The sequence below is a fragment of the Neomonachus schauinslandi genome, chromosome 3 (assembly GCF_002201575.2).
Source record: "Neomonachus schauinslandi chromosome 3, ASM220157v2, whole genome shotgun sequence".
NCBI lineage: Eukaryota > Metazoa > Chordata > Mammalia > Carnivora > Phocidae > Neomonachus > Neomonachus schauinslandi.
The window spans coordinates 163782031-163804118 of NC_058405.1; the positions used below are offsets into that span (position 1 = coordinate 163782031).

Here is a 22088-nt window from a genome sequence, read left to right on the forward strand (position 1 = left end):
CTGTGATTTCATTTTAAAGGTTGATTTTAATGAGTAAACTTTTTGTGTTGCGGGATCATCTTATCAGAAATACTCAACACATTATAGGATCATTCTGTTACATATTCTCCAACAGACACGAATGTTTAAAATAACTAGAATTAAAACTTGATGAAATTATTTCTTACAATTCTGTTTGTACTTTAACAAAACACAGCCAAAAAACTGAAATTGTATTGATTTATTACTTAAAATAATCGTTAATTGTAAACACTTTGTGTCAGTGAATAAATTGGCTGTGTATCAAAGTTACTTGGGGAATTAAAAAAATTCTGAATTCTAGGCTCTTTCTCAGCCCTGCTAAATCAGAATTTTGGGGAATGATTTTGATATTCAGCCTGGCTTGTGAACCACTGCAGTATGTAATGTTGAAGGATTATAGTTTTAAGGGGGTAGGAACTTGGAAACTTTTTTATTTGTAGAGAAATCTCATTTCACCGATTGGAAAAAATTCCTCATATTTAATTTGGTTTATGTGGTTGTCAGAAGAGAAGTGTCTTGTGTTTCAGACACGAATTAGTTGTTACTTTGATTTTTAGCAACTCTGTCAGATAATTTATTTTAAAATCTGCCTCTTTTTGGATTAAGCAGAAAGTGCATGTGGTATCTTTATTCTCATGACAGAATTAGACGTTAGGTGTAACACTGGAGTCTGCTTCTCCCTCTGCCGCTCCCCCTGCTTGTGCTTGCTCTCTCTCTGTCAAATAAATAAACAAGTCTTAAAAAAAAAAAGGGAGAGAGAGAGAGAGAAGATGCACAGCTCTCCTTTCTACTCCAGGGTCACCGATGGATTCAGCAGCTCATGGCAGCCTTATCTAATTTCATAATTATTAGAAAGAAGAGGGGGTTGGACTGAGGAATGCATTTCTGTTCTCTGATCTTATCAAAGCTGTTTTCCTCATGGTAGTAAGGAATGATTGTGTTTTTACCATTTCTCTTTTTTTTCAGTTTGAGTATTCCAGGCCAGTAGCCACCTGACTTGGGTTATTCACCATGCAGAACAGACAAGGATACTGCAGCTACTGCTGCGTGCGCTATAACAACCTGGAACAGGTGAGAGCGTCCTGACAACGTGCTTATACCTCAGAAGCCCTCGTTTATTTAATAAATTAAATTCATTTTTTCATCCACTGAACAGATCATGTTGTGAATCTTCTCGTTGGTAGACACTGTTTAAGGTTCTCAGGATATGACTATGAGCCAGTCCAGGTCCCTTTTTTCATGAAGCTTACTTTGTAGTGTGGTAAGACAGAAAATAAACAGTCATATGCGTTTTAGTACAGGATATGTCAGATTGGGATAAATGTTATGAGGAAAATAAAAGAGAGAAGAGAGTGCAGTTTTAGATAGGGTGGCCAGGTGAGGTGAAGGAAGTGACATTTGAGTTGAGATTTGAACGAAGTGTGGGGTCCAGGCTTGCTTTATTTCTGGGGGAGGAATTTCTAGGTAGCAGGAAGAGAGAACAAAGACAGAGACCCCAAGGCAGAGGGGTGGTTAGCATGCTAACCAAAGCCAGCAGCCAACGGGGCTGGGGCTTCGGTGCTGGTCAGGTGGAGGGCAGGTGTTAAGTCAGAGGTGAAGAATTCAGAGGATTAGATTCTATAAGACATTATAGAATAAGGGAAGGACTTTGAAGTTTATGCTTTCACCCACAAATCTTTTAAGTTTTGCTGTAGTTAAATGTAGCTTTTTTTCCCTCCTATTGTTGCTTGTGTTTTTGGTGTCATAAAAGATTGCCTAATCCGAGGTCATGAAGATTTATGCCTCGTATTTTCCTCTAAGAATTTTATAGTTTTTGTTCTTACATTTAGGTCTTTGGTTCATTTCCAGTTAGTTTTTTTTTTTTTTAATATATTGTGATTTTAATTACTTCCTAAAAGCCCTGTCTCCAAAGACAGTCACATTGGGAGTTAGAACTTCAACGTATGAATTGGGGTGGGGGGGGGGCACAATTCAGTCTGTAGCAATTATATTGATTTGAGTTTTAGCTGTTAAACCAATTTTGCATCCCTGGGCTAAATCCCACTTGGTCATGGTGTTTAATCCTTCTCTGTGTTGCTGGATTTGGTTTGCCAGCATTTTGTGGAGGATTTTTACATCTATATTCATAAGGGATATTGTTTGTATCTTTCTTTTCTTGTGATGTCTTTGGTTTTGGTATTGAGCTTCATAGAATGAATTGAGTAGTGCTCCTTTTTGTTGGAAGAGTTTGTGAAGCATTGTATATGGACATTTTGAAATAAGTAATCATGGTAATAGTAGCTGTAGTCTTCTGACTGGGATTGTTAACTTGGAAAAGTCTCAAGGTTTTCTTCAGGGTCTAAGCTGAGAATTGTGTCATAGGTGAAGTAGTAATATAATGAAGCTCTGGTCCTGTTAGTGCTAAACTGTTTTATCATAAGTGATATCTAAGACCAGTTGTAATACATAAGAATTCAGCTATTTAGTGGTATTTGTTTGTCAACAGTCATTTAAATTCATACTAAGGAAAAGTTTTTATTGTTGTGATTTCTACATCTCTGCCTTTTTACAAAAAAAATACTTTCTAATGCTGGTTATAAACATGAGGCAGCAGGTAATAAATCTCAAAGCTCTCTTTAGTGTTTCTATCACGATTGATAAATTATAGCATCACTTGACTGGAAGATTATTTGCTGAACTTTTGATGTTAATAAAACATACTAAATCTTTAACTACAAACTCTATTCAGTAAACATTCAGTCTAACTTTTTCTTAAGGTTTAAAATAATTTTTAGACATTTGGGTACTCATGCATTAAACAGACATTAAAAAAGACTTTTTTTTTTTAAAGATTTTATTTATTTATTTGACAGAGAGAGACACAGTGAGAGAGAGAACACAAGCAGGGGGAGTGAGAGAGGGAGAAGCAGGCTTCCTGCAGAGCAGGGAGCTTGATGCGGGGCTCAATCCCAGGATCCTGGGATCATGACCTGAGCCGAAGGCACACACTTAACGACTGAGCCACCCAGGCGCCCCTAAAAAAAGACCGTTGACAGTCAGAATAATTTGTGCTAAGTATAAAGCCTTAAGTAAACAAAGAAATGGATAAGTTTCATGGCTTTGGAGAACTTTTAAGGCAGTAGAGAAATACAGGGCCTAGATCTAGGTGAATATTCAACAGAAACAATGGAAGCCAAAAGACAGAATACAACTACCAACTTATAATTCTATGCTTAAGAAATACATCCTTGAGGGCGCCTGGGTGGCTCAGTTGGTTAAGCGACTGCCTTCGGCTCAGGTCATGATCCTGGAGTCCCGGGATCGAGTCCCGCATCTGGCTCCCTGCTCGGCAGGGAGTCTGCTTCTCCCTCTCATGCTCTCTGTCTCTCATTCTCTCTGTCTCAAATAAATAAATAAAAAATCTTTAAAAAAAAAAAAAAAAAATACATCCTTGAAAAAAAAAGGTGAAATAGAAATATTTTCAGAAAACAAAAATTAAGGGAATTTGTCGGCAGCAGACCCTTACTGAAGGAAATCCTAAAAAGAGTTCTTCAGATAGAAGGAAGATGATTCCAGTTGGAAGCTCAGAGAGATGGGAAGGCATGAAGATCAATGGAAAGGTGGTAGGCAATCTAAATGAATAATATCTTGTAGGAGGGAGTCACAACAGTGGCAGAGAAACTGGAAAGAGAGTAAATCAAGTTAAGTCCTTGCTCAAGAAGAGAGTAAAAGTAACAAGTAATTTTAGATCTTGGTAGGTCAGGGCTGCTTGTTATAATCTGTTACCACTAATAGACTAGAAAAAGAGCCTAGCCTATAACTAACTGCCAAGTTAACAGAAAGGGGAAACTTGGAATAATAAAAAGCAATCCACAAGAAGGCAAAAAAGAGGAGAAATAGGGGCATCGGACAGGCAAGAATAATAAAATACAGATTTAAAAATAAAAACAAAGATTAAATCCAAATATACCAGTAGAATATTAAGTGAAAATAGACTTGGTGCTAGGAATTAAACTATATTTAATATTTTATTGGAGATTTAGCCAGGGAAATAAGGAAAGAAAAATTAAAATGACAAAGATTAGATAAAAAGAAACAAAACATTATTTGTACACAGTGTGATTGTGGACATAGAAAATCCTAAAGATATCTAGGTAAACTGTTAGAATTGATAAGTGAGTTTATTTTTTGTTTTTTTATTTTTAAATTTTTTTTGGTGAGTTTAAAAAGTTTCTTGGGCCAACATAAAAAGAAATTGTATTTTTAGGGCGCCTGGGTGGCTCAGTTGGTTAAGCGACTGCCGTCGGCTCAGGTCATGATCCTGGAGTCCCAGGATCTAGTCCTGCATCGGGCTCCCTGCTCGGCAGGGAGTCTGCTTCTCCCTCTGACCCTCCCCCCTCTCATGCTCTCTCTCTCTCATTCTCTCTCTCAAATAAATAAATAAAATCTTTAAAAAAAAAAAAAGAAATTGTATTTTTATATCCAACGACACACAGAAAATGAGATTTTAAAAAATGCTTACAACAGCATCAAAGAACATCAACTCTTCAGGAATAAATATAACAAAATATGTATAAGGTTTTTATATAGAAAAGTATAAACATCGAGAGAAATTTAAGAAAAATTAAATAATTGGTGTGATATACCATATTCATGGATTGAGAAAATCAGTATTATAAACATGTCATTTCTCCCCAAACATATATATTGATTCAATGAAATTCCAAACAAAATTCCAGAAGAATTAAGTTTAATGAAAATTAAGCCTATTCTAAAAATATGTATGTACATGCAAAAGACTAAAAAGAACCAGGATAATCTTGAAGAAGAAGAACAAAGTCAGAAGTAATAGCTATCCAAATTTATTATTAAACTACAGTCTTTAAGACAATGGTGCAAAATTAGAAAGATTATGGAAATAAACCAGAAACTTCAGAAACAGACATGTGGATATTTGATTTGTGACAAATGTGGCACTAAAGAATGGTGAGGACAGGACTTTCTTCAGTAAATGGTACTGGGTCAACTGGCTATCCATATGGAGAAAAAGAAATGAAACTCTATTACTAAATCATCCTGGATACAAAAGTCAGTTTCAGGTAGATGGTAGATGTAAATATTGTAGGTAAAACAATCAAGCTTCTAGAAATCAGTAGAAAATCTCCATGATTTGAGGTAGGGAGAGATTTCCTAAACTGGTAACAGAAAGCACCGACAAAAAAAATTGGTAAATTGGACTGCAGTTAAGTTAGGAAGCAATGAGAGATGATTAAGAAAGTAGAAAAGTGACTTGTAACTATTCCTGGAAAAAACACACACACACACATACAAATAAACTTTATGAACACCCCACCCAAAAAAAAGAAAGTGAAAAGGTAAGCCACAGAGAATGATACTTGAAACATAATTGAAAGAAGAGCTCATGTTCAGAATAAATAATCTCTGTAGTTCGTTAAAAAAAAAAACATGCACTTGAAAGACAGGAAGAGACTTGGACACACCGTAAAAGAAGATATCCAGATGGCCAGGAAAATGAAAAGCTATCACAAAAATTTCAAATTAAAGCAACAGTGATATAACATGAACCCCCCTCTTCAGTAGCTAAAATTAAAGAGACTGACAATGGCAAGTGTTGACGAGGAGAGAGAGGAATGGGAACTATGATACATTGCTGGGGAGGGTACAAATTGGTACAGCAACTTTGGAAGACTAGTCAACAGAGGGTACTAAAGCTGAGCATATGCAAACCTTATGACCCAGAAGTTCCACCCTTAGTAATACACTCAACAAAAATGTATGCATGTGGGCACCAAAAGTCACATAGAAGAGAGTTTTTTTGCAGCATAATTTATAACAGCCATGAGCTGTGAATGACACAAATGTCCATCAAGAATGGAATGAATAAATAATATATGGTATATTCATACGATGGGATACTATACAGAAATTAAAGTGAACAGACTACAGCTAATATGGATGAGTATTACAGATGTGGAGTGAAAGAAGATGAATGTAAAAGAGCATATACATTGTATGACTACCCTTAAATTTAGAAACTTTCAAACCTAATCTATATTAAAATATAGATTATAGTTAATTTGGGGGAAGAGGAAAGGAATATTTGATTGTCTGGGACATTAGAAGGGTTCTGAGTGCTCATTAGTTTTTCATGGATAGATGGTTATGGATGTGTTTATTTTGTGATAATTTATTGAGCTATACATATGATTTGTGCACTTACCTTTATGTAAATGTCAATTAAGGAAATTTAAAGAAACTGACACCTTCTGGCCTATATAGTGTGGTGTTTTCTGTGGTTTGTGTCAGTGTAAATTCTCCATTCATGTTGCCTTTTTAAAATTTTTACTGAGGCAGAGAGAGGATGAGGTTGGATTTTAATTGAACCTTTATTTGTTTCCTTGTACCTTTGTTCCCTTCATGAAACAGGTGGGCTAGGGTACTGGACAGTGGGGAGCTTTGAGGCCAGAGGATCTTGAGACTGTCATGATTCAGACTGTTACTGGGGCTAAGGCAGCCTCAGAGTAGACCCCTGAAGTCAGCATGGAAGGAGAGAATTCCAGGAGTTGTAATAGTGGTCAGGAGCTGGCAGCCTGGTTTAAGTTCTTTTGGCATCTTTACTATGGTATTTAAAGTATGACTTTCCCCGGGTATTGTTAAATGAAAACATGTTACTAAATTGTCAGGAACTCATGTTGGAAATACGGCATTAGCAGTAGTGTGATATAGGGAAAGAAGATAAGCTTAGAGGTAGATGCAGATCGAAATCCTGGCTTAATTGTTACTGGCTAGATGCCCAGCTTGAGGCAGTTTACTCCAATTCTTTGTGCTTTAATTTCTTTATATCAAAATGGGGACAAGAGTTATACTCAGTGAAAATTTGATGAAATTACTGCGTGAATGGAATAGCACTGTGTTTGATATGTTATAGGTGCTCAGTAGATGTTAGACTTCTTTCCCATCCCTTTTGATAGGTCAGTAAATAATACTTGTGAACACAAACTGTTTCTGTGGAGAGAATTACAAAACAGAAAAATTCTGTGTATTTATTCCAGAATTCTGTTTAAGTGAGGATTTGTAATCTCTGAAGAGAAATGGTAGACTTTTTGTGTATTAATCTTCAACTTTTGCAAATACAGTGATCCAGCCCTCTTCTCTCTTTGAACAGATTTTTATTATAAAAATATTTGCCCACTACAAATATAAGAATTTATAAGAAAAAAATTAAAATTACTTTTAAATGTACCTCACAGATGTAAATGCTTTTAAGATTTTGGTGTATTTTCTTCCATTGATTTGTCTGTACATTTCATTTTATTTTATTTTATTTTATTTTATTTTTGTTTGTATGTTTTAAAACCACTGTTTTAGGTAAAAGCATACGTGTGATTTTTGCATCCCCCATTTTTCTCTTACTATCTAACATTTCTCTATGTTATGTAAAATTTTTCATATTATTTTAGATAGTTTCGTAGTATTACATCTTAGGTCATATTATAGATTTTACTGTTAGACACTTTGGAGATTTCCAGTTTTTTGTTGTTATGCTGTGATAAGCATCATTTTTTTGCATAAAGCATCCACATTTAGGATGATTTCCTTAGGGAGAGATTTAGAGAAATGTAATTACTATATCCAAGGGAAAGATACTTCTATGGTTTTTAGATACACATTTTAGAATTGCTTTGCAGAAAGACTATATCAGTTTATACTTCTGCCAGGAATATCTAAATGAATCCATTTGTGAAACTCTCACTACTAATGAGTATTACCTGTTTAAAACTGTTTAGTGTGTTTTTTCATTTTCATAGCATATGTCCAGTGCTCAGCACAGATACTTGACCACACAGAATCGACAGCGGATGGGCACTACTAGCTTGATGGAACGTTTCTTGCAGGACGTGCTCCGGCACCACCCATATCATTCTCAAGAAAGCAGGTAAAGTAGCTGAGTGGAATTCTGTTAGTACAGAGTTATTATATGTTATAGTCGATGTTTGTGTGAACTTTCTAGTACTTCTTAAAATGAATCTTTCCATTAAGGAATTTGAAGTGAAATTTTACCTAGTAACTTCTCTTTGCTGCTATTTTAAAATCTTTTCTAGCTTAAATAAGAAATTTCACTCTAAAAGATAGGGACCACACCATGCTTTTTTCTAAAGAGAAGTCTTAGGTCAATAAATAGTTATACATCATTAAGGTATTCTACTAAGCATGTCATAAGATTAAGCAGGGGTAATGGTGGGGGCAAAAAGAGCCTTTAAAAGATCAGGAACAGACCAGCTGGTGACTGTAGCAGCGTAAGTAAAAACTAAGTCAGTTCCACCCTAACTGAATTATTTGCTAACTGAATCGAAGAGATAGCAAATAGAACTGGCTTTTAAATGATCTGTCAGTGTCTTGATAGCTTTTTCTTGTATCAATGTTTTGGTTGTTTTAATAAAAATAAATATTTTGAAAATATTTAAGAGTTAATGTCCTATGTCAAAGAAAAACAGGATTAGTTTAAGAACTATGTGCAAGTTTGCAGCTACAGCTGTATGAGATAAAGCAAAACAGATTATTAGCATATCTGTGCAGAATAGTTGAGATAAGCACCAGCAGTAGAAAAAGGATAAACTTTTTGAATGCTTTGCTTTGCAAGTTACAACCCAGAATTTAGCAAATGGAGAAAAAGTTTAAATGGGGAAAAAGTTTAAAAAATAAATGTTCTTTCTTAGCTGTTGGAAAGACAGATTATGTTGGGGTCAGTATAAATTTCCAGTTTATAGCTTGTATAAGCAATGCTTCAACAGACATATTTGTACATGCAGCTATTTCTTGTGGTGTAGATTCCTAGAACTTGAACTTCTGGGCTAAAGTTTCTGAGCCTTAAAAAATATTTTTTATCTTTTAACCTTTCATTTTGGAATAATTTCCGGCTTACAGAGAAGTCACAAAACTGGTACAAGAAATTCTTGTATAACTTTCCTCTGACTTCTTCAAATGTTAAATCTAAAATAATGACAGTACAATGATCAAATCCATGAAATTACATCGATGCCATACTATTTATAGACCTTATTCAGATTTTGTTAGTTGTCTTACTAATGTCCTTTTTCTGGGACCAGGATTCAGTCCAGGATCACACATGGCATTTAGTTGCCCCATCTCCTCAGACACCCTTAATCAGGATCAGTTCCTCAGTCTTTGCTTTCAAGCCTTAGACACTGCTGGCCAGTTATTTTGTAGGATGTCCCCAAATTGGAGTATGCCTGACATTTTCTCATGATTAAACTTAGGTTATGCATTTGGAACAAGAATAAATTATAATTGATGTTGTGCCCTTTCAGTGTATTAAGGAGACCCATGTTGTCGTCATGTCTCATATGGCTGGTGATGTTAACTTGGATCACTTAATTAAGGGGCTTCTCTACTATTAATGTTACTCTTTTCCCCATTATAATTAGTAAGACTTGTGGAGAAGTACTTTGAGACTATGTAAATAAATACGCTGTTTCTCATCTTATTTCCACCCACTTATTGTAAGCATTAATTGATGATTCTTCCCTGAAACAGTTATTACGTGTATTAATTAGCCTTCATAAAGAAGAGCTTTCTTGTTCCCTCACTTATTCGAGTATCTATTTATGTCATTATAAACTCATGGCTGTGTCTTCTGTGGGTTTTAATCCTTTACTCTTACTTATTTTGTTGCTCAAGCTGTGTGTGGAACTTTAAAATTCTTGCGACACTTCCTTAGAAGGCTATGCCAATTTATATACAATTTATATAACATATATATACACCAGTAGTCTATGAGAGCGCTCATTTTTCTGTCACTCTTGCTAACACTGGGATTAGCAACTTCTTCCCTCCCCCCATAACATAATAGGCCAAAAAAGCGTATCCCTTCATTAGCCTTTATTTACTTGAGAGTAAAATAGAACATCTCTTTATATATGTTTATTAGCCATATGTTTATTTTATGAATTGTTTGTAGATGTTGCCTGTTTTTCTATTGAATTGTTTATATATTTTGGATTTGTATTCAGTATTTGTAGATAATAGTCCTTTGTATTTTAAATATGTTACAGTTATTTTCCCAACATCTGTCATATGTCTTTCATCTGTGTGTACTGTCTTTTACCATATAGAAATTAAACATTTTGACATAATATATGTAAGGGAATTTTCCTTTATGGCTTCTTTCATGTCTTTTTCTTCATGTCCTTATTTCTGCTTTTAAATATTTTTAATCTTCCTGGAATTAATGTTATCATATGTGGTGTGAAGTAGGACTTCTTATTTTTTTGTAAAAGTATATTAATTATCTCCACTGATATAAAATGTCACCTGTCAGGGCGCCTGGCTGGCTCAGTGGGTAGAGCATGCAACTCTAGGTCTCCTGGTTGGGGGTTTGAGCCTCATGTTGGTTGTGGAGATTACTTTAAAAACAAAAAAATGTCACCTGTAACATAAACTAAATTCCTCTATTTGTGTATCTATATCTATTTTCCCATCAGTATATCTGATTTTGAATTCCATTTTCTTACCTTGAGTTTTTTTAATCCCATGCTAACACATTATTTATGTTTATAAACATTCTAAATTGTAGAGTTTATTTTTAAAAATTTCTTCCCTCCCCCCCTTATCTAGACATTGTAGGTTTTTCTATTATTTTAGCCTTCTTGAAAATCAGCTCTTGCTTTATTTTTGTTTTCTGTTTATTGGTTTTTCTTTTTCCTCATTAATTTTCTCAAATTTCCTGGGTGGGGAGAATTTGATTATCTTTCTTCCTGAATTAAGTGCTCATTTAGTTAATTTGTGCCTACTAATTCTTTTTTTAGTGGAAGATTTAAAAGTGTGAGGTTTCCATTTTGATCACCTCATAGATTTGATATGTAGTTTTTAAATTTTACTTACAGATTTCAAAAATTTAGCACAAGAATTATATAAAAGAGAGGGTTTTTAATCTTTAATGGTGAGATTTTTAGAGGGCTTTTTTGTTGTGAAATTAGTTTAAAGTGAGTAGAAATATTGGGACACCTGGGTGGCTTAGTTGTTAAGCCTCTGCCTTCGGCTCAGGTCATGATCCCAGCATCCTGGGATCAAGCCCCGCATCAGGATCCCTGCTCAGCGGGAGGCCTGCCTCTCCCTCTCCCACTCCCTCTGCTTGTGTCCCTGCTCTCACTGTGTCTCTCTCTGTCAAATAAATAAATAAAATCTTTAAAAAATAAAATAAAATGAGTAGAAATACAGATTATGATTTCATTGTTAATTTTAACCACATGCAAATACAGATGCAAATCAAAGCATTTAGATGATCTGATTCCTAACTTTTTTGGGATTTTGCCTAATTGTTTGGTTTATGATTCTGCCTTACTTCCTTTTCCTTGTCAAACATTTTAAGATTAATTTTATTTTGAGAATGTTGTGATAGTCTTTAAGACAAATAAATGGAGATGGTCTTCCAGGGTTCTGAAAAACTAGGGTAAAGTGGTGATTGTACTGCAGTTTTATTGATCAGAGTTCAGAAGTATGAAACCTTCTGGAATTTTTTTGCCCTATCATATTATTCTAGTATCTGGGTTAACTTTTTAATTTTACAAATACCAAAAAATGTTCTTTTAGTGTTAATTGTGATAAATTTTTATGGGAAAGAAATAATGATATTTATGACATTAATAAAAGTTGCATGTGGCTGACTCATGTATACATTTCTCTTAGATGATTGAAGCATCTCAAATTGAAAAATATTTAATAAAGGTATTTTTTAGGTGTTAATCTATTTTAAAAAAACTTATTTATTTTAAAGCATTTTATTTATTTTTAAAGATTTTATTTATTTATTTGACAGAGAGAGAGACAGCAAGAGAGGGAACACAAGCAGGGGGAGTGGGAGTGGGAGAAGCAGGCTTCCTGCCGAGCAGGGAGCCCGAGCAGGACCCTGGGATCATGACCTGAGCCAAAGGCAGACGCTTAACGACTGAGCCACCCAGGCATCCCAAAAAACTTATTTTTAATAGATTGCATTTTAGGACAGTTTTAGAGCAACAGAAAACTATTTTTTTTTTAAGATTTTATTTATTTATTTGACAGAGAGAGAGACAGCGAAAGAGGGAACACAAGCAAGGGGAGCAGGAGAGGGAGAAGCAGGCTTCCTGCTGAGCAGGGAGCCTGATGTGGGGCTCGATCCCAGGACCCTGGGATCATGACCTGAGCCGAAGGCAGACGCTTAACCGACTGAGCCACCCAGGTGCCCCTAGAGCAACAGAAAACATGAAAAAGTAGTACAGAGAGTTCCTATATACCCTCTCCACCTAATTTCCCTATTACTAACAACTTACATTAGTATGGCACATTTGTTACAATTAATGAACCAATATTAATACATTAAGTTCTGTAGTTCATTCAGCTGTTCTTAGTTTTTACCTAATGTCTTTTTCTGTTTCAAGGTCCCATCTGGGATAACCATGTTCCATTAACTTGTCTCCTTAGACTCCTCTTGGCATTTAAAATTTTTTTCCGGGGGGGGGGAGGGGCAGAGGGAGAGGGGAGAGAGAATCTTAAGCAGGCTCCACGCCCAACACAGAACCTGATGCAGGGCTTGCTGTCACGACTGTGAGATCATGACCTGAGCCGAAACCAAGAGTCGGATGCTTAACTGACTGAGCCACCCAGACACCCCTGATTTTAGCCATCCTGACAGTGAGGTGTGAGGTGACATCTCATTGTAGTTTTGATTTGTACTTCCCTGATGATGAGTGATGATGAGATACTTTTCATGTGTCTGTTGGCCATCTGTATGTTTTCTTTGGAAAAATGTCTATTCATGTCTCCTGCCCATTTTTGATTGGATTATTTGTTTTTGGGGTGTTGAGTTTTATAAGTTCTTTATATAATTGGATACTAACCCTTTATCAGATATGTCATTTGCAAATATCTTCTCCCATTTGGTAGGTTGCCTTTTAGTTTTGTTGATTGTTTTCTTCACTGTGCAGAAGCTTTTTATTTTGATGAAGTCCCAATAGTTTATTTTTTCAGAGACATGTCTAGGAAGAAGTTGCTGTGGTCGATGTCAAAGAGGTTACTGACTGTGTTCTCTAGGATTTTAATGGTTTCATGTGTCACCTTTAAGTCTTTAATCCATCTTGAATTTATTTTTGTGTATGGCAGCATTATCTACAATAGCCAAATTATGGAAACAGCCCAAATGTCCATTGACTGATAAATGGATAAAGAAAATGTGGCACATACACACATAATGCACACTGGAATATTACTCAGCCATAAAAAGAATGAAATCTTGCCATTTGTAATGATGTGGATGGAGTTAGAGTATCATGCTAAGTGAAATAAGTCAGTCAGAAAGACAAATACTATTATGATTACACTCATGTGGAATTTAAGAAACGAAACAAATGAGCAAAGGAAAAAAGAGAGAGAGGCTAACCAAGAAACAGACTCTTAACTATAGAGAACAAACTGATGGTTACCAGAGGGGAGATGGGTGGGGGGATGGGTGAAATAGGTGATGGGGATTAAAGAGCGCATTTGTGATGAGCACCGGGGGCGTCGTATGGAAGTGTTTAATCACTAAATTGTACACCTGAAACTAATGTTACACTGTATGTTAACTAACTGGAATTTAAATAAAAACTTAAAAAACCCAACAGTGTGTTAAATAATAGCTAACATTTGTGGATGATTATAATTTCCAGGCTTTTAAAAAATGCTCTTTACATATAACAACTAATTTACTCCTCAAAACAATCTCATGAGGGAAAGTAATATTCCGTTCTTTTTTTGAGAGAACTGAAGCCTAGAAGGTTATGTAATTATGTAACACTTTTTGCTGTTTACCACTCTGATAAATGATATATGGCTTTTTTTTTTTTTTAGTAGTGTTTTATGTTTAGGAGCCATTTGTGTTTATTAAGTAGCAATTGGTGGAGCTGCCTCCACCTTCTGTGCTGATTTCCCTGCCTGCAAATACATACAGGGTACAGCCTCATGTGATTGCCTTGATTCTTTGTCCTCTAACAAGCGGGCCCAGGATAGAAAGAAAATAACATTATTGTGCCTTTATTGTAACATTTTAAATAGATATTAGAGTATTTTTATGGATTTTCCCCCCTTGCTTTTTAGATCAACCCAAAATGAGAGACTTCTTACGAATACTGCGTCACCTCCTGAAGTGGTTCCTGTTGATGATTCTGTTTCTGAAGGAGCGACTGAGGATGCTGCTGGAGTCAAAGGAGAGAGATCCACCAAGGGTTTTGAACCTAGTAAAGAGTTGCATTCTAGACCCAGCAAATCTCAGGAATATATACAGGGTGTTTCAGTTAGACCATCAGTTATTCAAAAACTGGAGAAGGGACAACAGCAGCCCTTGGGGTTTGTTCAGAAAATTGGGAGTGGCATGAAAGAATTTAATCCAGTTGGTATTGGCCAAGCTACACATACTAGACCAAGCTTAATATGTCCATCAGTGATTTCTAGTGCTCCTGCTAGTTGTTTAGCTGGAAGTTCCTTTGATAGACCAGTTACAACTAAAACTACTAGGTTACCAGCTGCAGCTAGTTCAGAATCAGTCAGAAAATGTGACCCAAACAAAGTTGACAGATACGTTGAACAGCCAGACAGGGGCTCTAGAAATCCTGTGCTGTCATCCAGTCTAGAAACTTCTTCAGTTTCCTATCAGAAACCTAAAGAACCAAATAGGAAGTCTTTAGGTACAAATTCAGATAAATTGATTATACAGGAAGATGAAAAATCTCAGTGTAAAACTTTGTCAGCTGGCGCTAAAGTCCATGAATTTATGGGCACTGAAGGCTCCTTAAAATCTGAATCTCTTTCCAAATTAGCTGTCAACCAAGGAATCAACCTGAATAAAAGTGGCATGCCTTCTAATAAAGGAATCTTTGAAGATGCTACTGCAAAGCACCGTGGGAAATTCTTTTCTGATGTGGATCATACCCAAGAGGAAAAGCATTTGGTTTTTAATAAGTCAGCCTTTTTGGGACAGAAGAGCTCAGTGATTTCTGAAGTGAAGTTTGCTCGTGGCTCTCTTCAGTCAGCGTCTGATCAACCCGAAGAGGCTGCGCAAGACCTTTGGAAAGAGGAGCAGGTTGACCAAGAAGATAAAAACTATGAATCAAGAGCTTCTGAAATGAGTTTTGACTGCAGTTCCCCTTTTCATTCACCGACTGACGAATCTAAGGTGACTGCCAAAGAAATAAACCTTTCAAAGGAAGCATATGCCGATTTGCAGTGTAAGAATAATAAATCTTTCATTTCTGAAATAAGTTCTGATCGTGACGGCTCTCTTCCGTTGGCTACCAACCGAACTCAAGTAATTGTTAAAGGTGTAAGGGTTCAGAAGGCAAAGCCTATTAGCCTGGTTGATGAAAGCTATGAATCTAGTGATTCAGAGATTAATTTTGAATGTGATGCCTTACTTCAGTCAACCAATGACTACCCCCAACAACCTGCAAAAGAAGTAAGCCTTCCTAAGGAGGAACACATTGACTTGGTTGATAAGAACTATGGATCTAGTAGCTCCGAAGTAAGTACTGATTCTCCATTTCCTCTTCAGTCAGTGGGCGACCGACTCCCAGTGGCTGCCACAGAAGCAAAACTTCAGAAGGTTCACATTGGCTTGGTTGATAAGAACTATGGTTCGAGTTGTTCTGAAACAAGTATTGATAATGATGCTTCTCCTCAGTCAGTAGTTGAGCATCCCCACCTGGTTGTCAAAGAAAGAAACCTAAAGGATAGACAGGTCTACCTGAAAGATAAGAACCTTAAATCCACCAGTGCTAAAGCCCATCTTGATTATGCGGTCTCCCTTGAGACAGTGACTGATGAATCTCAGAGGACTGTTGAAGAAATACATCTTCTGGAGGAGAAGAATGAACCTGTGGATATGAACTATGATTCTCACGGTTCTGAAATGAGTTTTCACACTGATGCTCGATTAGTGGCTGGCCAATCCAGAGTAATAGTTAAAAAAGTGAACCTCCGAGAAGTAGCTGTTGACCTGGAGGATAAGAGCGTTAAGTCTAGCAATTCTGATCAAAGTTCTGATTCTCGTGCTTCTCTTTATCAGTCAGCTAGTGATCAACGTGAAATAAGTCTGAAAGAGTTAAATGTTGACATGGAAGTTAAGAGCTATGGGTGCTCCAGTTCTGAGTTGACTTTTGAATCTGATCCCCCTGCCATGTCAGGTACTGAGCAGTCTGAGATGGACATGGAAGAAATAAGAAAAAGGCACATTAACTTGGAAGGTGAGCACTCCGGGTCAAATAGTTCTGCAATAACTTTTGATTCTGATATTCTTCTGCGCTCAGGAGTTGACCAGTCTCAAGTGGCTATTTATGTGGAGGAACCTAGTCCTCTGGAAAACAAGACTAATAAATCTTGTGTTGCTGAAATAACTTTTGATTCTGATATACCTGTTCATTCGGGGACTAATCAACCAGAACTGGCTGTTAAAGACGTAATCATTCAGAAAGAAGAATATATACACTTAGGGAGGAAGAATGAAGAACCCAGTGATTCTGAAATAAGTTTGGATTTTTATGTCCCTCCTCATTCAGTGACTGACCCTCCTGAAGTAGCTATGGAAAAGCTAAATCTTCAAAAAGAAGAGCAGATATACTTAGAAAATAAGGACAATGAACCTAGTGGTTCCGGATTAAGTTTGGATTATGGTATTTTTCATTCAATGACTGGACATTCTACAGATCCCATTAAAGAAATGAATCTTCAGGAAGAGCACATACACTTGGGAAATAAAGGTAATGTGCCTAATGTTTCTGAAATCAGTTTGAAATCTGACATTTCTTATCATTTAATGACTGATCATCCTAACATAGCTGTTAATGAGATAAGCCATCAGAAAGAACATATACACTTACAAGATAAGGATAATGTATTAAGTGTTTATGAAACAAGTTTGGATTCTGGTGTCCATCTTCATCAGTCAGTGACTCACAAGCCTGAAACAGCTGTTAAAGAAATATGGCTTCAAAAAGAAAGACATGCTAAATTCAAAAGTAAAAGTGCTAAATTTAGTGGTTCTGAAACAGATTCTGACATCCCTCATTATTTAGTGACTGAACCTCAGATAGCTGTCAAAGAAATCAATGTTCAGAAAGAAGAACGTGTTCTAGAAAAAAAGAGTGATAAATATAGCAGTTCTGGAATAATGTTTGGTTCTGATGTCCTTCCTCACTTAATGACTGAAACACCTCACATTGCTGTTTTGAAGGAGGACCATGTTGCCCCAGAAGGTAAAACTACTGGCTCTAGAGGTTTTGCAGTAAATTTGGATATTGGTGCCCCTCTTCATTCAGTCATTGGCCAACCTCAGCTAACCCGCTTGAAGGAACAGAATGTTCATCTGGAAGATAAAAAGCGTGAATCTAGTCATTGTAAAATAAGATATGATTCTGGTGACCCTCTTCAGCTATTGACTGGACAATTTCAGGAAGTGGTTAAGAAAACAAACCTGAGGAAGGAAGGGAAAGTTGTAATGAAAAATAAAATGGTTCAAACTAAAGGTTCTAAATTAATACGTGCTTCTGGTGTTTCTCTTCAGTCTGTGGCTGATAAACCTGAAGGGGCTATTAAACGAGTAAACCTTGAGAATGAAGGTCATGTGAACGTGGAAGATAAGAACAGCCAATGTAGTGGTTCTGAAATGAGTTTGGATTCCGATTTCTTGGTTGAGTCAATAATTGATCAACCTCAAATAACTATTTTGGATCAGGACCATATTGAGCTAGAAGATAAGCACAGTCAGTCTGGTGGTTCTGAAATGAGTTTTGATTCTGAGGATCCTCTTCAGTCAGTGGCTGAGCAGGTTAGAGAAACTGTTAAAGAAATAAGCCTTTGGAAGGATGAAGTTGATGTGGAAGATAAGAGGGATGAACCCAAGGGTTTTGAAATGGTGTATGATTCTAATGTCCTTTTTCAGTCAGTGGCTGCCCAAACTGAAGAAGTCGTTAAGGGGATGAACCTTTGGAAGGAGCATGTTGACTTGCAAGGGAAGATTGTGGAGCCTAGTGACCCTAAAATAAATTTTGATTCTAATGAATCTCTTCAGTCTGTGGCTAATGAAATTCAAGATGCTATTGCAGAAATAAATCTTCTGAGGGAAGGACATGTTTGTCTGGACGATAAGGGCTATGAACCCAGTGATTCTGAAATAATTTATGTTTCAGATGTCCCTCTTCAATCAGTGGTTGAGCAACCACACCTTTTGGAAGGGGAACATGCCAATTTGGAAGATAAGAGCAGTATCGCTTGTCCTGAAATAACTTTTATTTCTGATGATCATCTTCAGTCAGTGGCTGACCAGCTTCAAAAGTCTGTTAAAGAAGTCGGTCTTTGGAAGGAAGACCATATTTACCTGGAAGATAAGAGCTATAAACTAGGTGACTTCGAAGTAAGTTATGATTCTGATGTTCCTGTTCACTTCGTGACTGATCAATCTCCTCTGGCTGTCAAAGAAATAAACTTGCAAAAGAGGGGTCATCATGACCTAGAAGATAAGAGCTGTGGACCCAGTGTTTCTGAAATAAAATGTGATTCTGGTATTCATTTTCAGTTAGAGGTTGACCAATCTCAAGTGGTGTGCAAAGAAATAGATCTTCCAAAGGAAGGGCATCTTGGCATGGAAATAAAGAGCAGTGAACCGAGTGATTCTGAATTAATGTGTGATTCTGATGTCCCTCTTGAAATAGTGGTTAATGAACTTCAAGTGTCAGTTAAAGAAGCAAATCTTCGAAAGATGCTATTTGTGGACCTGGTGACCAGTGATAGTGATTGTGAAGTGATTGCTGAGTCTGATATGCCTTTTCAGCCAGTGATTGACTCACCTCACATGACCGTCAAAGAAATCAATTGTATAAATACGGAAGGTTATGATCTGGAAGGTGAGTGCTGTGACTCCTGTGGTTCTGAAATAGGATATGTTTGTGAAGCCTCTCCTCAATCACTGGCACACCAATCCAAAGAGACTTTCAAAGTAGTAAACCAGAAGAAAGACTATATTATTCTGCAGGAGTCAAGCTGTGAGTCTTATGGTTCTGAAATAAATTTTCAAATAGATCCCCCAGATCGGTCTGTGACTCTCTCATCACAAGGGTCTGATAAAGAAATGGTGAAATACATTGACTCAGAAGAGAAGAGTTATGGATCTGATAGTCCTAAAACAAATTTCAAATGGGAAGACGATTCTCAGCCAATGGCTGACCAGCTTCAGGAAGAAGACAAAGGAATCAACATTTGTCAGAGGAAAGGTCTCGAAACTATTGGCCGAAAAGATAAGCACTGTGAATCTCCTGTTTCTGCAGTGCGTTGTAATGCCTCTTCTGGGTCAGCCGTCCATCAAAGGGCTAGTAAAGGAAAACTTCTGAAGCTAAAACATGCAGATCCAGAAAGTATGAGCTGTGAACCATGTGGTTCTGGAATGAGTTTTCAGTGTGAGCTCTCTCTTCAGTCTGACACTGACCAGCCTCAAGAAGCTGTTAATAAAAAAGGACTGTATAAGAAGATGTCTCTGGACCTAGAAGAAACAAACCGCGATTCCCATTCAAGCTCTATTTTCGTGGTTGATCCTGTCAGGAACCTGGAAAAGGCAAAGGAGGTCATAGAAGACAATCCGGATGAACCTGTTCTTGAAGCCTTGCCTCATGTCCCTCCTTCATTTGTAGGGAAAACATGGTCTCAAATAATGAGAGAAGATGACATGAAAATTAATGCTCTTGTCAAGGAATTTAAGGAGGGTCGTTTCCACTGTTACTTTGATGATGATTGTGAGACCAGGAAAATAAAAAAAAAAAAATTTGAATGAAGGAAAAAAGATTACCTGGACTGACCCGAGTCAGGACACTGCAGCAATTCAAGTTCTTTCAGATTGTGATGATAATGCAGGTGGCATTTCAGATACCGATGACTTTTCAGTGGCCTTAGATAAATCTAGCCATCATTCTACAGTAAAGAGGCCTTATTATGAACAATCATGGCGACTGGCTTCTCGATGTCAGGCTGTAAAAGTCAGCCATGGAACTCAAACGAATTTCACAAACCAGTCAGACACACAAGACAGTGGACAGGAGGACGACTCACCAACAGGGAAGCGTTCGCTTCTACAGGACAAAAAAACAAAAAAGAAAGTGAAAATTGGAACACTTGAATTTCCTGAAACATGTACTAAAGTTTTGAAGCCTTTGCAACCCAATGCCTTAGTCTATGTTATTTCTTCAAATATGAAATTTCAGGACAGTGAAACTGCCAACTTCTCTAAAAAATACCGCACCCCCAGAAGTCGAGATGTTAGCATAGAGTACAAATATAAACGGAGCTCCTTTAATTACTATGACCCATTGAATAAGAAAATTGTAATTAATCCTCCACTGAGCATCGATGTATCAGACCCTGACAGAACTAACTGGCTTCAAGCTCATCTCAGCGACCTGAGCTCCAGTTCAGGCGAGGAAGATGCTGAAGATTGTGACCCAACAGCCGTTTTGACCATAAGGGATGAATTACTGGCCTATCCGGGGGCCCCCGTTTCTCCTGAGCCAGTGCCAAGGCCAGGGACTTCGAGCGCTGGTGCAGCTCCAAAGGAAAGTAACTTCCAGGTAACGCTTGTCGACCGCGATGCCGCCGGGACCTCTTCAAAAGCAGTTACCCGTAAGTTCTTAGAAGGTAGAAAGAAAATTCAGAGGCGGAGGATGACAGCGAACGATAATAAGCCAGGTTACCCCCAGAAGGTTTATAAACCAATTAGTCTCCACCCACAACCCAGAATCGCTTCAGAAAAACGGCCAATTTGGATTCAGACCAAACTAAATGATATAATTCGGAAGTATCTTTCAAAATACTCGGCCTTCTTGCGTCGCAAATACCAGTCCAGGAGCGCCTTTATTAGACTGCATCTGAAGAAGAAGAACCGCGACGTCGCTAAGTTAAAGAAAGCGAAGAGCCCCACCCACATGGTTTTGAGGTCGTCGGTTTCGCGGGTTCCCTCGGGTCCGCCGGGTCCACAGGGTCCGCAGGGTCCCTCCGCGCCGCCGGGTCCGCCGGGTCCGCCGGTGGCGGCTGCTGAGGAGCAGTTAATCGCTGCCCCCGGCTCTACTCCCAAGCAACCTGGGCAGGGTTCTCGCCCCCCTGCAGGAAGAAAGAGGAATGGTGGTAAAAAACGCCCGAGGAAGAGAAGAAGGCGGCTTTCTCGACCTGTGAAGATATATGCTTTGAGAAGCTTATATTCTCAGGTACCGTACTCCGATAGGATGAGGACTCGGCTATCAAACAAACCGCGGGCTAATGAGGCCACCTAGAAGTGTTGAGGCTAGCTGAGGATTCAGTACTTCACTTGAAATATATTTGTGCACATAGCTTTCCCAGCTTTGGTGAAAAGAATTTACCTTCAACTATTTTGCTACAGACATTATTTTTCAGAACTTTTATAATTGATTTAAAATTAGTGTTTAAGGTCCTTTTTTTTTTTTTTTGAGATTTAAACTCATCCTTCGTCCGTTTGCCGTAGAAGAGCTTCATCTTAATTTATATCCATCATTTAGCACAGTATATATACATTTTTTTCTCCCTCAAATCATGTCCCTCTTATTTATTTTTTATGATTGTATCTCATGTCAGCAGATTATAATATTGCAAAAATGAATGTGGCAAACATTAAATGCTATCTTATTTTTCCTTTTTAAAAACTGAAACAAAGGAATATGTACTTCTGTGCGTTTCAGAGTGGCATTGTCAAAGTTGTATTCTGGATAATTAAAAAGAAGAAACTAGAATAAGTTATCTCCACTTTCGAGTGAGGTTGATTTAAATAATCACAAACAAAATATAATTGATCTTTCTTTTAAAAGCATCCAAGGAAACGAGATTCCATAATCTTTACTCCAGTTTTTAAAAACTGCCTAGTGATTTTATATACGTAAACACAAACTCCTTCTTCTTCATTTAAATTGGATTTGCAAGTCTCTAACTTTCCTTATTTGGACACATGCACATATACGATCTCTGTAGGTTTTTCTTTAGCATTATTAGATCTT

The 22088-nt window shown here is 37.2% G+C and overlaps 1 protein-coding gene across 1 annotated transcript; it reads left to right on the top strand.

Moving 5' to 3' along the window:
- The first annotated feature begins 1032 nt into the window (after positions 1-1032).
- Positions 1033-21353, top strand: ZDBF2 (zinc finger DBF-type containing 2). The gene is given in 6 exon segments (XM_021702998.2): positions 1033-1092; positions 7830-7957; positions 14149-16779; positions 16897-17297; positions 17415-19852; positions 19854-21353. Coding segments are annotated over 6 exon segments (7158 nt in total).
- Positions 21354-22088: the final 735 nt, after the last annotated feature.